This window comes from Equus przewalskii, chromosome 9 (genome assembly GCF_037783145.1).
Source record: "Equus przewalskii isolate Varuska chromosome 9, EquPr2, whole genome shotgun sequence".
NCBI classification, from domain to species: domain Eukaryota; kingdom Metazoa; phylum Chordata; class Mammalia; order Perissodactyla; family Equidae; genus Equus; species Equus przewalskii.
In genome coordinates this window covers 61,035,505-61,049,857 of record NC_091839.1, presented here as the reverse complement: position 1 = coordinate 61,049,857, position 14,353 = coordinate 61,035,505, and the positions used below count along the sequence as shown (strand labels likewise).

The window sequence follows — 14,353 nt, the reverse complement described above, 5'->3', positions numbered from 1 at the left end:
ATGTTTCTGTTCTGAGCAACACGTGCCCTCACAATCACCACCACTGAGAGGGGTCATCTTCTGATAGAAAGACATGTGCATCTTTGGACACATTTATAAAGATTAGAGTGAAAAAGCAATGTCAAATATGGGAAACAACTATGAGCAGATTCATTCATTGTTATGTTTATTTTTATTGTTGGCAAAACCAGCTTAAATTAGACTCTCTGCCCTGATTTTCAGTCATCGCGACCTCTCAGTAAGTCATTGGAAAATTTCCTAAATAAAAGTGAATTACACTTATCATCACCATTTTCTAGTAGGAGCAATCACTTAGCCAATGTTTTTTAGAATAATAATGGTCAGAGTAGCATTCTTTGTTAAACAAATGCATGATTATCTTACACAACAAAATTATAAGTATAACGCGAAATAATAATTTCTTCAAGCAGATTTCAAGAGAGTTACTGGAGCTTATCCTTTTTCTTGAATTTTCCCTCTTTTCCCACTCCCATGTCTAGTCAACCACAGAATCATGCTGATTTTACCATCAGAATATTTTTAGCTCTCTTCCCTCTTTTCCATTCCTCTTTAACTTCTCTAGTTTGGGTCTTCATCATTTCTCAACCAAAATAGCCTCCTCCTCTCTCTAACTCCATTCTTACTCCCTTCCAATCCATCCTCCCCATCCTGCCAGAGGGGCCACCTAAATCACACTTCTGACAGTCACCTCTTGCTCTTATTAAGATCCTTCATTTTCTCCTTACAACCTATAGCAGTGGCTTTGACACTACAGCTTGTGAACAATTTAGTGAATCATAAAATAATTTTTGAGGGTTGTAACCAGCATTTTTTAAAAAGAAAAAAGAAAGGAAATAGAATAGAAAATGTCAAACTGCATTGTCACCTATAGTAAGGTATGATTTCATCACATTTATACTTTAGTTATGTATATGTACTGGGTTGGAACAGAAAATGCATTTTCTATTGTGAGTCATGGTTACAAACATTTGAAAGACTCTGTCCTATAGGATAGTCGGTGGTCTTTCTCGTGGCTCGTGGGACCCTCTCTGATTGGCTAGCCGCCCTGGCCTCATCACTTGCCGGTTCCCCTCAGTTCAGGCAATATCACACTACCGGTAATCCCATCTGCCTGGAATGCAGACTTCTTTTTCTTTTCTCCTTTGCCCGAATAACCTCACTCAGCCTTTAAGTTTTGCATCACGCATCACCTCCGCCCAGAGGCCGACCCCGTCATCCCCACGTTAATAGGTACTCCTCTCCAGCAATCCATAATATGCCTTGTACACATCTCTGTGTCTGTACTGTGATCATCTGTTAATGGATCTGTCTCCCCAACTAAACTTAGGGGTTTTAATTTCACAATTCACTGTTAGACCTACAGCACAGCTTAGAAAAGAATGCCAAAATTCCAATCTTGATACAAAACCAAAAATAACCACATAGTTTAATCATTCTGATGTGTGCAAACAGTGGCCACACAACTAATAATTACATTACTTATTTTATTATCCTGTTCTCAACCCCAAAGAGTAACAGAATGATAAAAATCTCTATCAGGTGAGTATGAGAGTCTATATTTTTAAAGTGTGTAGGTAAAACAGTCTTTAAAAAGCACTGTCACTGTTTAGGGATTCTCTTAAACCAGAGCTCTGCCTTCCCGGGACTGTTTCTATCATCTGTTTTAAGGATTAGGAGACTTTTTTTTATTTTTTTGAATAGTGAAATGGACACTGAAGCATGCTGAATAGTACTATGTCATTTTCTTAATTATTAGTTTCCAAAACATTTTTTTGTTCAAATTGACCATCTTTCTATGGGAATATCTTTGTTTCACAGCGAATTTTATGCATTTTCATCTAATGCAATATATGATAAGGGGGGGAAACTCTTTAACTTGAATCATATCATTTTCCAACTACTGCAAATGAATGTACCACGCAGAGCTGTTAGCACACAGTTTTCAAGTTTGGCTGTGACTTCAAGGTATGGGCTGTTTTCCCATAAGGCGACCAGATACAAGAGCTTCCAGAAGGGGTCATATCTCAGACTCTGTACAAGGAAAAGTGCCCTGAGAGAGCTAAATAATACCAACCATTCTGCCCCTCCCTTCCTTTCACACTTTAACACACATGCTTTAAAATATTGCTTTCATGTAGAGGTGTACAGCTACCTCTCCTTGGGGAGATAAGAATAATTAACCCCCCATAGTCACTGTATTGAGCTGGATGGATTTTGAGGGGAACTTGATTTTTTAATGTTCTTGCATTAGGAAGAAGTTCAAATGGGATTCTTTTCTGTCCTTAACCTATGAGATCCCCTGCAGCTGTGTATTGGGAGAAGATGCATTCCATCTTCCTTTCCACCAAATTAGGAAAGACTGCAGGAAGTAAGAAAGACATTAAGACGAACTTAGAAGGTTTTAAAGTGTGTCCTTCTGTCTCCAGACTTCTACAATTATTTCTATACCTTAATTACACTGTAATTTATGCATTTCAACTTCAATTGAAGTTACCATTTCTAAATTAACTTTAACTTATTTTTTACTCAGGTTGTAAAATGAGTCTTTCACTTTTCCCTCTTAAAGTTTCATTCTGTGTGGCTTTCAAATTCTGAACTCGCTTGAAGCTCCATAATATTTCTTCAGAATCACAGCATGCCTATTTCTAGAACCCAAAAGTGAAGGTAGAAATTAAAGCATTCACCAAAAAATATATTAGCAGTCGGGCAACTTTCCTCCTCAAAAAGTCTGAGCATCTAATATAAAGAGCTCAGAGCGCTAGGAAGCAGGATCACAATTTTGTGCTTTGATAATAGGGCCATATAAAATTTTTTTTTTTTTTTTTTTTTTTTTTTTTTTTAAGATTTTATTTTTTCCTTTTTCTCCCCAACGCCCCCCGGTACATAGTTGTGTATTCTTCGTTGTGGGTTCTTCTAGTTGTGGCATGTGGGACGCTGCCTCAGCGTGGTCTGATGAGCAGTGCCATGTCCGCGCCCAGGATTCGAACCAACGAAACACTGGGCCGCCTGCAGCGGAGCGCGCGAACTTAACCACTCGGCCACGGGGCCAGCCCCTGGCCATATACAAATTTTTAAAGGACATTAAGATTGGTTTGTGTATGCTTTATTCCTGTCCAAATGAGCTATTTGTGCTTTGTGCCAAAGTTAGCACGTGATAAATGCTTTCTGGAATTAATTCATTTTCCAGTTACTGCAAATTTAGATCCTATGTTTAATCCTGTATCCACAGTCCCACTTTACATTTATGGACAAAAGAGCCAAAGGCCTTCTCTGAAGTGTTCATGCTCTTTGAGATGATGGTGTTGTAAGTAATAAGCATAACTAAGTGCTTCAGAGCTCCCAAGGTGCTTCCCTTTGTTATCTCCATGTCATAATTGAGAAAACTGAGCATTGGATGTAGAATTCCCCCGAAGTCACACAGCAATTAGGTGGAGGGGCTGGGATATGACCTCAGATTTACCTGAGTGCAAAGACAGCAAGTTGACCTTTACTGCTCTCCCTGGCACTTTCTCTCATGGGACCATCTCTTCCTCTCTCCCTTCTCTTCCTTCCTGCAGAAACAACACGAGAGAGTGAGGGAACAGATGGAAGGAGTGAACGCTTCTCTGAGGACGTCTTTGGATTCTCTGACAACACCTCGTCTGACCCTCTCAGAATTTGATGATATAATAAAGGTAAGCGCGCATGAGACTTGTTTACGTTTGTGTTTATAATAGATTAGAACAGTGGCTCGTTGTCACAGAAGAATAATGGAATCCAGTTCAAATCTATCAAGTTAGCTGGCATTATGAAAACAAGATCAGGAGACTGAATTTTTCAGTTTCTTTCATTGTACAGTGATCTAAATTTAAATGGCTTTAAAAAAAATTGAAAATTTAATCCTTCAGTCGCATTAGCCATATTTCAAGTGCTCGATAGCGCCACGTGTGGCTAGTGGCTACTCTGTTGGACAGCTCAGATATCATTGTAGAAAGTTCTATGAAAGTGCAGATCTGGATGCATCCCACTCACTTTTTACTCCTAGGTTGGGTGTTTAATAAAACTGGCATTCAAAATCAATAAAAGTCATATTTTTAAAGTAGAAATTTTCTGATTTCTTAGCTCATTTTTATTACCTTTGAAAGGGTATCATTTTAAACTCATCTGATCAGCATCTCATTCTTTGACTATTTCAGCACCCAAGCTCCTGTCTTCCCCTCCATCCCTACTCCCATCACTATCCTTGGTGACATCAAAATCCAGAAGGATGAGCCCACTAACTCTCAGACCTCCGCCTCCTTTAACTTCTCCTGTCCAACAAGTTTTGCCTTCAGTCCACCTTTGTTATCCCTCCTACGGCCATACCTAGGCCTCGTCATCAACAACTGTATCTCCTCCCAAATCCCTGAGCACCGTCTCTTTTACTCTCGTTTACTCTGGAATGCCCACTCCAGCAATTCTCTGGCCACATGGAGACCTGTTCCACCTCATTTATCCTGCTCTTCTCATATCCTCTCTTCTCTTTAAACAGCTAAAATGATCAATGTAACCGTTCTTTGCAAACACCCTTACCTTCCATACCCACCTCTTCCCCTACTGTACTCACCTGAGAATTCTAACTGCCTATCCCGGTAAACCCAAGTATCTCCAGCATCGTGGCCATGACAGAGAAGCCAACAAGACAGGTGGCAAACCCACCTCCCCTTCTATCAGTCTGGCTGGTGAATTTGCTTCATGCTTCACTGAAAAATTAGGAACATCTTCCTCCCAAATTCTACCAGCCCACCTGCATCTCTATCCACATTTCTACCTTCCTTCCCGTTACAGTAAATGAAGGGTCCCTTCTCCTGTCACCTCTACCTATGCTCTGAATGCCATCCTTCCTCAGCTCAAAAACAGGATTACAGGGTTTCATTCCCAAAAGTGTGCCCTCTCTCTTCTGGTTCATCCAATTCCTACTCTTTACTAGATCATTACTGCCAACATACAAACATGTTCTAGTAGCTCCTGTCTTTTAAAAATTGAAATGAAAAGAGAAAAAGCCTTTGCTTACCTGCCCTCTAATCTCTGCCGCATGCCTCTGCTTAGCTTCACAGCAAAACATCTCAAGAGTCATGTACAGTTGCTGGTTCTGCTTCCGAGCCCCACCCTGTCTGCTGTACACAACCCACTCTGAATGGGATCCCATGCCATTCTACCAAGGCTGTTCTTGTCCAGGTCACCAGCAACTTCAACATAACCTAACTGTGGTCGCTTCTCTCGCCTCGGCTTTCTCAGCCTTGCCACTAACTAACCTTCCCTCCTTTTTTAAACATTCAGAGCTTCCATCCTGGCTCCTTCAATATCCCTCTCATCTGCTTCTCCTCCCACCTCATTGGCCGTTTCTTCCCAGCCTTCTTTGCTAGCTTCGCCTCTGCACATTCTCTATGTGGTAAATATTTTAGGCTCTGCAGGCCACATACAACTGCTCTCCCTTATTCTTCTTTGTCTTTTGTTTGTTTTTATTTTTTTACAACTCTTTAAAAATGTAAAAAATATTCTTAGCTGGGAGCTATATAAACACAGGCCTCGGGCCACACTTGGCGCTGGGTCGGTAGATTTCTGCTCTGGACAGTGAATGGCTCAGTACTCAGTCCTGGGCCCTCTTTTCTACTTATATTCTGGTCCTGGTTGATCTCATTGAATCCCATGACTTTCAAGGCCATAGGCATGATTCCACAATGTACACCTTCAGCTCTGATACCCTCCCCAAGTTCCAAACTTATAAGCAAATGTTTATGTGATATTTTCGAGTAAGAACTCAGTGTGGTATGTAGCACAATCGCAACTTCATCTACCACTTAGATGTGTAACAGTCGCATCCAATTTAGCATATTTTGAATAAAACCCCTTTCCCTAGTAGTCCCCCCATCTCAGTAAATGGCGCAATCCGATCACTCAAATCAAAGCTCTGGAGTCATTCTTGATGTCTCCTTTCTCCTTACTCCCATTTCAGCAAGACCTGCTGGCCCTCCCTCCAAAAGGAATCCTAATTTCTCACTACTGCCCTCATCTCTGCTGCTACTCCTTATCCAGGCTGCCTCATCCCCAGCGTAGATGCCATAAGAGGCTCGTACTGATCCATTTGTGTTCACTCTTGCCTCTCAAGACCCATTCTCTATGCAATAGCCAAAGAATCTCCTAAAAACATAATCAGATCACATTATTTCTCCCACATAAAGCTTCCAGTGACATTTAAAGTAAGACAGAAGCTCATTTTACTCTGGGCCCTGAGGCCCCAAGAGACCCTACTCCAGTCCACTCCTCTGACCTCATTCTCCACTCTCTCCCTCACTCATTACCCACCAGCCCACTCCTCTCTGTTACACTCCAACTCCTCCTGGTTTTCAAACACACCATACTTTTGCTTGCATCAGGACCTTTGCACATGCTGTCCTCAGATCTTCAAATGGTTAGTGTCCTTGTGAACATTCAACCCAAGTGGGCCTCTTACCCTCAATCACTCTCCAACCCATCCTACCTATTGTATTTTATTCAAAATAGATTTTACTCCCAGAAATTAGCTTGTTCACTTATTTGATCACTTTTTTAATGTCTGTATCTTCCCACTAAATTCCTTGAGAGGAGAGACTGTGTTCATCACTATGTATTCTCTCTCCTAAAAGAGTGCCTGCCACATACTGGGCACACAATGAATATTTGTTTAATGAATTAATGAGTAAAGGTGGAATGTCCGTGGCATTTTTTCCTCTTATACAATTAAATACAATTTTTTTTAAAGTGTTGTTCCCCAGATGACCAAATAGCTAGAGGCTCAATACTGTCTCCATAAAAGTAAACCCTCTGTACCAGGAGGTGTGCTACATTCCGGGAATACAAAAATAAATTAAACACAGTTTCTGCTCTCTAAGATCATTAATCTGGTGGGTGGAATAGTCGTGTAAAATGATTATAGAGTTGTGTAGTATATAGATAATAGAAATACGTGGCAACACTGAACTCACCCTGGACAGGTTAGGGACGGATGCCTTCCTTAATGAAGTGGTATTTGAACTGAATTTGGAAGGATGAGTAGAAGCTTTCCAGGTGGATCAGAAAGAAAAGAAAGAAAAGTTATTCCAGAAAGAGACAATAGAGTGTGAAAAGGCACAGGGACCAGAACAAATTATGGAGCATTAAAACATCAGTTAGTCAGGGTTGGACCATGGGATGCAGTGGGATGTGATGAGAAGTGATGGGATTGGTGAGAGAGGAGGGGTTAGTTGATGGAGCCAGCTAGGTAATTGGATTTGTTCCTACAAAGCAGTTGGCTGATTTTGAGAAGGGAAATAACATGATCAGATATGCTTAATAGAAAGATCACCATTCCTGCAGGATGATGGAGAATGGACTGGAAGACTAAAGGACGGGGCTCAGAGAGATGAGTTGGATCATTCAGAGGGGAAAGGGCTGAGTCAAGCCCTGAGGAACACCAGCTTTCAAGGTCCCTTTCCTGGCCAGTGAAATAGCAGACAGGGGAGAGCAGCATCACAGAAGCTGGCAAAAGAGAGGGTTTTAAGGCAAAGGCAGTGCCCAACACTGTCACAAACCAGAGATAGATCTAGTAAATAAGGAAAGAAGAGTGTCAAATGGATCTGGCAATATGGCATCAGACATTGGGGACCTTGGCAAGGACCATTTCTGTGGAGTGCACTGCATCAACACAAGACAAGTTGGAGGGGAGGCTAGAGTCACAGAATAGGTTTCATTTGTTTGTTTGCTTGTTCATAAGAGGAACTCGGGCATGTTTACATCTAAAAAGAGCCAGTAGCTAGGAAGCAAGAACGGAAAACAGGGCCACTGAGAAAATAGGGGAGCATGCCTTATACAGAAAAAGAACACTTTCCTCTGAAAATATGCAGAAGATGTATGTATAGATGTAGCTATAAATTAGTGTATGTATAAGGGTTGGGGGGTTGGGCCAGAGGATGGTAGCAAAAAGTTGGGGAACCTCCTGTTTTTTGGTGTTAGAGTTTCTGAGGGGGCTACCAATAATTAGCACCCCTTTTCAGCACCCAAGTTCTAAACAAGTTGAAAAATAAATTAAATAGCTTATGTGAAAATCAAGAATATCACCTTTATTTCTGATGCAGCTAAACTGAGGATGGGGCTTTACGTCTCTGAGTCCAGGGGGGTTGCTGATACTCAATCCCAGCTTTAGGCCGATCTGCCCACCCAGGCAGGCAACACTACAGGGTTCGTGTGGGGGTTCCGCCCGGGACAGCTTTCATTCTGGAGGAACACCAGAAACTCAGGCACTCTGCTGGCAGCTTGCTCCCAAGAGGCAGAAGGGTGGAGCTTAGCACAGCCTGTACAGTTTTTCCCCAAAAATTTACCCATGAAATAACCCACTTCCCCTTTCAAGGGCAGAGTGAGGAAAGGGCAGAGAAGTCTGGAGTTTCATTATTGAGTTCCCTTCATAGGGAGGGAACATCAGCGGTGCAGAAAAAGTGGTCCCCCTCAACAAGTTAGTTTATGTCTTCTAAATAAAGAATGGTGACCTGTTTAGAATTAGATGGGGTGGGGAAAGGAATTATTATTGGCTTGTGAATGGTGACAATGTTTGGAATCACTATTTGAGTGACTGGGAGAGCAAATTTCCTTTCAGCACTTAGGGCCCAGCCAAGGGTGGAAGTCATAGGTTTGCAGCAGCATCGATCTGCCCGGTTGTATGATCTTTAGCAAAGACCATAGGTCTATGGTTGGACTGAAAACCAAGAGAGGTCGTGTCACAGGTGAGTTTCGGAGAGAGAGTAGTCAACCACATGAAATGCAGCTGAGAAGTCAGATAAGATGAGAATTGAATGATGCCCATTAGGTCTCGTAACTTAGATATCATGAAGTGAACTTCTGTTTTGGTGGGATAGTGAAGTAAAAAGCAAACTGGAACAGGTTAAAACAGTGAATTAAAAAGTGCTGAAATAGAGACAGATGCGTAAACACCTTTTTTTTGGAGATATTTTGCTATGAAGGGAATAGAAAAATAGAGTAAGTAGGGAGATGTGGAAAATAGAGTGTTTTTATTTAGTTTAGTTTAGTTTTATTTTCTTTTCAGATGGGAGACGGCAGAGCATTTCTGAAAGCTAGGAAAGCAATCAGCAGAGAAGGAGCTGAAGATGTGAGAGAAATAGAGAAATATCAACTTACAGTATTTTAGACTCAAATAGACTTGGCCGGAAATTTACTGAACTTCATAATAAGGAAGAATAGAGATTATCTTCTGGTGCTCCCTGGGAAAAATATTTTGAATGCCTCTAAATTCAATTCATTTTTTAAAATATTTTCTTAAATATTTTCTTAGAATGCATCAGGGATTTATGCCGAAATAGATGGAGCCAAAAATGAACTACAAGGAAAACTATCCAACTTAAGTAACCTCAGTCATGATTTAGTCCAGGAAGCTGTTGACCATGCACGGAACCTTCAACAGGAGGCTGATGAGCTGAGCAGGTAATATCCTGGTTTTAGAAATGCAAAGATCTGCATAGGGTGACTAAGTTATTTTTATTTAATTTTGCGAGACAGAGTCACTGGGATAAAATGTTACAGGTTGGTTAGAGGGTAGAGTTTTCTCATTTGCTTATTTGTTGGTTGGTTGGTCAGAGCCAATCATTGTTTATTGCTTCGGGGAGATAGTTTTTTTTATTTCTTTCAGATTGGAAAGCTGTGTTGGGGGTGAGGGAGTTCTGTTCCACAATTAGGAATAGGATGACCCAATGCATTCTGCTCAGGGCCACAACTGCTGCACAAAGTATTGTCAAGCAAATCAGACCCTGTTACAAGGTCTAAATCTATCATCATTAACTATTTATTTCATAGACAGCATTAGCTTTCCATGCTCAAGCGTCCTAAGTAAAGCTGCTTGGAAGCTGGCAATGCAAGTGACTTCCAGTAAATCCTCTATCTAGACACTCCACGGTGCCCCGCAGGAACTATTTGATTTCAACACTTGTTAAGAGAAATTCAATTGACAATTTTCCTCGCAGCATCTAGAAGAGAGTCACACACCCTTGGGAGCTCAATTAATGTTAATTGAAATGTACTGAAAGATTGGAATTGAATTCATGACCCTGAAATAATAGGTAAATAATGAGATAATTATAGAGAAAGACTACAAATCTGGCAATTAGAAACGAAGATCAGTAAAGGTCATGAATAAAATAAGAACCAATATTAAGTTCTATTCAAAACTTAAATCACCTTTTTATTCCCAATTGCCAAAAATTTTCAAATATCTTTCCAAATCTCCTGAAAATTGAGAGAGAGAGAGAAATAGATGTCACATAGAATCTTGATGTGTGAGATGGTGTAATATCCAGCTCAGTGTCATGCTCCCAGGAAATGCATTTTGAACAAGCCAATAAAATGGAGCTTGGATAAAATATTGTTTTTGATAATCTACTGAATTGACAGAATATTGTTTCTGAGATCCACCCTGTGGCTGTCTTCATTGTTCTTTTGTCATTTTAGTAACCATGTCTCATTGATTGGGATCCCAACACCTATCTTTTCTAAATGCCGCCCTGCAGCCAACAGTGTGCTAGCACAGTTCTAAGGAAATTACTCCAGCTTTGCGTGAAACTTGACCAGACCATCAATCACCTTGAGGCCCCTTTTGTGTTTAGGATATTTCTGACTAAATATATTCAGGGAAATATCCACGTTAATAGATGTCTTCCCTTTCAAATGTGAATATTCTTCAACATCCGTCTGGTATAACCAGTGATTTGCATATCTCAAACAGAGATAGATGTAAATCATATTGTTATATTGACGTAGTACCTGTTTTGTGCCCAGTAATAAAAACAAAGTAATAATGGCTTTGTTTCAAGCTCTTTGGTACATCTCCTTACCACTCTAGCCAGAAAAATTAAAAATATTAATACACATTTGTAACATTTTATCCCTTTCTATTAAAACTTCCTCAGATTTACTTTCTGAGCCATCTCTAGGAACAAAGGGATGTAGGGAGGAACAAGTAGCCCGTACTTGCATCAGAATTACCTGGGCAGAGCAGGACTGCATGATGACTTTTGTGAGCCTTAGGCACTTTTGCTTCAGTGGGCCCCTTCCTCTATAAAAACGTCAAAAATTGGGGCCAGCCCAGTGGCACAGCAGTTAAGTTCACACACTCCGTTTTGGTAGCCCGGAGTTTGCCGGTTCGGATCCCAGGCGCTGGACCTACATACTGCTTATCAAGCCATGCTGTGACAGGCATCCCACATATAAAATAGAGGAAGATGAGTACAGATGTTAGCCCAGGGCCAATCTTCCTCAGCAAAAGGAAAAAGAAAAAAAAAAGAGGAGGATTGGCAGCTGATGTTAGCTCAGAGCTAATCCTCCTCAAAAAAAAATCAAAACTTGTATTTCATGATTGCAACAATATAAAGACTAATGTAATTATTATTAGTATCCTCATTTTTTTCTTCTGATTTAAAAAAGAATAAAATGAAAACACAGAGGAAGTCGCTCTGAGCCTAAGAGAGCATACAGCGACTGAAACTCGATGGAGGAGGTTGAGAAACAATTGACTGAGCACAATGGGTCAGGGCAGTTTGAAGTGATGAGCCAGCATGGGATCTGCAATGTCACATATTGGGTCACAGAGAAACTTCTAGAAGTTATACATGAATTAAATGATTCTAGTCAGCAGTGTTTGGAACTGAGAAAAAAAGATGGAGCTGGTGGATTTAAGACTGAATAAAATCAAGACAAAGGATTTAAGATGAGCTGCAGAAGGAGAAAGTAGAGTTTATATCATAGAGAAAGAAGTATATGTCAATAATATGAATTATTGTGTGGCTACACATACAGTTTGAAATTCCAGTTCAGGAAATAGTTTAGGCATAATAATAGACCGTGGTGATTACTGGATGCCAGGCATGATGCCAGGTATTCCACGTATTTTATCCCTGTCGTACTTCACATCAATCCTCGGAGGCCGTTACTGTTGTCAGCCGCTATGTGAGTGCCCACTGCATGATGGGTACTCAATAAATGTTAGGTCAACCTTATAGAGGCTGGAAAGGATTAAAGGCAAGAGAACATGGTGTACAGGACAGGGGTGCGGTTGGGCTTGAGTGGGACTGTACCCTTACGTGAGGCAGCTGGGCCCCAGCAGTGAGACAGACCTTAACAACATGTGCCCTGGGCAAGCCATGTGCCCCTTCTCAGAGCCTCAGTTCCTTTTATGAAAAGGGAATAACAATGGCCACGTCATGGGTGTGGTAAAAATTAAGGACATAACATATGGAACGGGGCTGCCCAGCATCTGCACATAGATGCTCAGTGAGTGTTACTCCCCTTCTGAAAGAAAAATAGGATCTGTCATATAAAGTGAAGAAAAGAGAACAATAAGGTTGACTAAATAGAAACCAACTAATACTTAGCCCCATGCTGAGGTTCTGCACCCTCTCTGGGAGCATTGGTTTCTTTCACGGAAAGGGGATAACAATGCTGATTTGGGTAAATACTAGGTGGAGACCATTGTGGGTTGGTTCCTCTGCCTGTCTGCCACCGCATAAACAAACTCTTGCTTGAAGAGGTGCAGAGGGCTGTTTTTAAATCATCATTCTCTTTTCCCGTGGCTCCTGCCAGGCAGGCAGCTGCCATGGAGCCAAAATGGAGTGAAGTTGTGGGGATACCAAAGGCAGAGGAATGCAAAGATGTGCTCCTAGGAAAGGCAATTTGGGAAAGCCTTGCCAAGCCAGGTGACTGAATAACGAGAAGGAAGTCCCTGTGGTCCCAGGAGTATTAAAATCAAGTTCTGAATGTAGCCCCATTTCCCAAAGAGATAAGAGGGAGAAATAATGACACGTTTGTTCATTAACAGGAATTTGCACAGTTCGGATACAAATGGGCTGGTACAGAAGGCTTTGGAAGCTTCAAATGTCTATGAAAATATTGCCAATTATGTTAGTGAAGCCAACGAAACAGCAGAATTGGCTTTGAACATCACTGACCGGATTTACGATGTGAGTATTCCCTTACTTTAAAGTTTGTTTATATGTTGCTTTTCCCAGCTTATGACATTTCTGTTTGCAAAATCCTCTCTTGAGCTTCCTACATAATATAAATGGCAGGAAGGGCTGGGGAACTAAGAAAAAATTGTTTTACTTATGTTATGAAGTTTCAGTTGTGCAAGTTCTTCAAGATGTGCCATGCTTCAGTCAGCAAATGCCAGTTCATTTGACAGCTTTCTTAAACCACAATCCCCGAGTAGAACACATTTGACTAATCCTGATGATAACAAAAATGCTTTATGCATGTATTCATATTTTTTCATCTAAGAAATTATTTATTGAGTGGCTTCTACATGACAAGCACTTTGGCAGGACCTTGGCCAGGCACTATTCTTGGTTCCCTGAATTTTCCTCCAAAAACATTTATCTTGAAAATGCCAAGGACGTTATTGTCTGATGTTCACATCTGACCTTGATTTTGAGCTATGAAAATGCAGCGGTATGAATTTTGCTAGGTGTTTGGCAGATAAACTGTGTCGTTGAAATCCTCAAGCCATGAAATGGCCTTCTGCTGTCATTCTTACTCTCTCCACCCTGTTCCTTCTTAGGCTGTGAGCGGCATTGATACCCAGATCATTTACCATAAAGATGAAAGCGAGAATCTCCTCCATCAAGCAAGAGAACTGCGAGCGAGGGCAGATTCTAGTAAATATCTTCACTTTCCTATCTTCCTTCTGATTTATTGCTGTTCCCTCCTTTCAGGCAGTAGTTCTGCACGTAGACAGAGATAGGAAGGTCAAGTATAAAAAAGCAAAGATTAAATACTTTGAAATAAATTGTGATTTAAAAATAATTCAATGTAGGGAAACATACGGTGGATATTCTTGCTAATCAAATTGGCTAATTAATAGAAACTTACCATAAATACCAATTTTCAAAGAGGTCATACCATAAAATACACTTGACACTAAAACTATATTGCACATAATTTAATCTTTCTGGAACAGTTCAGAAGGTCATTTAAAATTTTACCCACAATGACCTGTGAAGGGATGGGTCATCACTGTGCGAGTTTGGAGGATCTGGTACCAAAAAGCCGTCTGACTATTTGCACTTTCTTGTAGTTTGCGTTCTACGAGTTTACTGTATTTAGGACAAGCCCAGTGACCGTATGGAAAGAAGCACTTCCAAAGGCTAGTGTTTGCGTCTGCTAAAGCAGGCACATCTAGGAGTGGGAGAAGGAGGAAAAAATGAAAGTGAAATCATTTCAGTCCATTTTGAACCTTGTGAATTACTCGTAGAAACAATTGAAGTGACTAAGAATTTCACGAAACATTATTCATCTCTGTGGT

At 40.8% G+C, this 14,353-nt stretch overlaps 1 protein-coding gene across 2 annotated transcripts in view; it reads left to right on the top strand.

Annotated features, from left to right (window-relative positions):
- LAMA4 (laminin subunit alpha 4) overlaps positions 1–14,353 on the top strand; it is a 133,963-nt gene that overhangs the window by 78,223 nt on the left and 41,387 nt on the right. For both annotated transcript variants that reach the window (XM_008514782.2, XM_008514781.2), the window contains exons 12-15: positions 3,579–3,695; positions 9,341–9,489; positions 12,872–13,013; positions 13,610–13,706. In XM_008514782.2, coding sequence (XP_008513004.2) covers positions 3,579–3,695; positions 9,341–9,489; positions 12,872–13,013; positions 13,610–13,706 — 505 coding nt within the window. The remainder of the gene's footprint in view (positions 1–3,578; positions 3,696–9,340; positions 9,490–12,871; positions 13,014–13,609; positions 13,707–14,353) is intronic.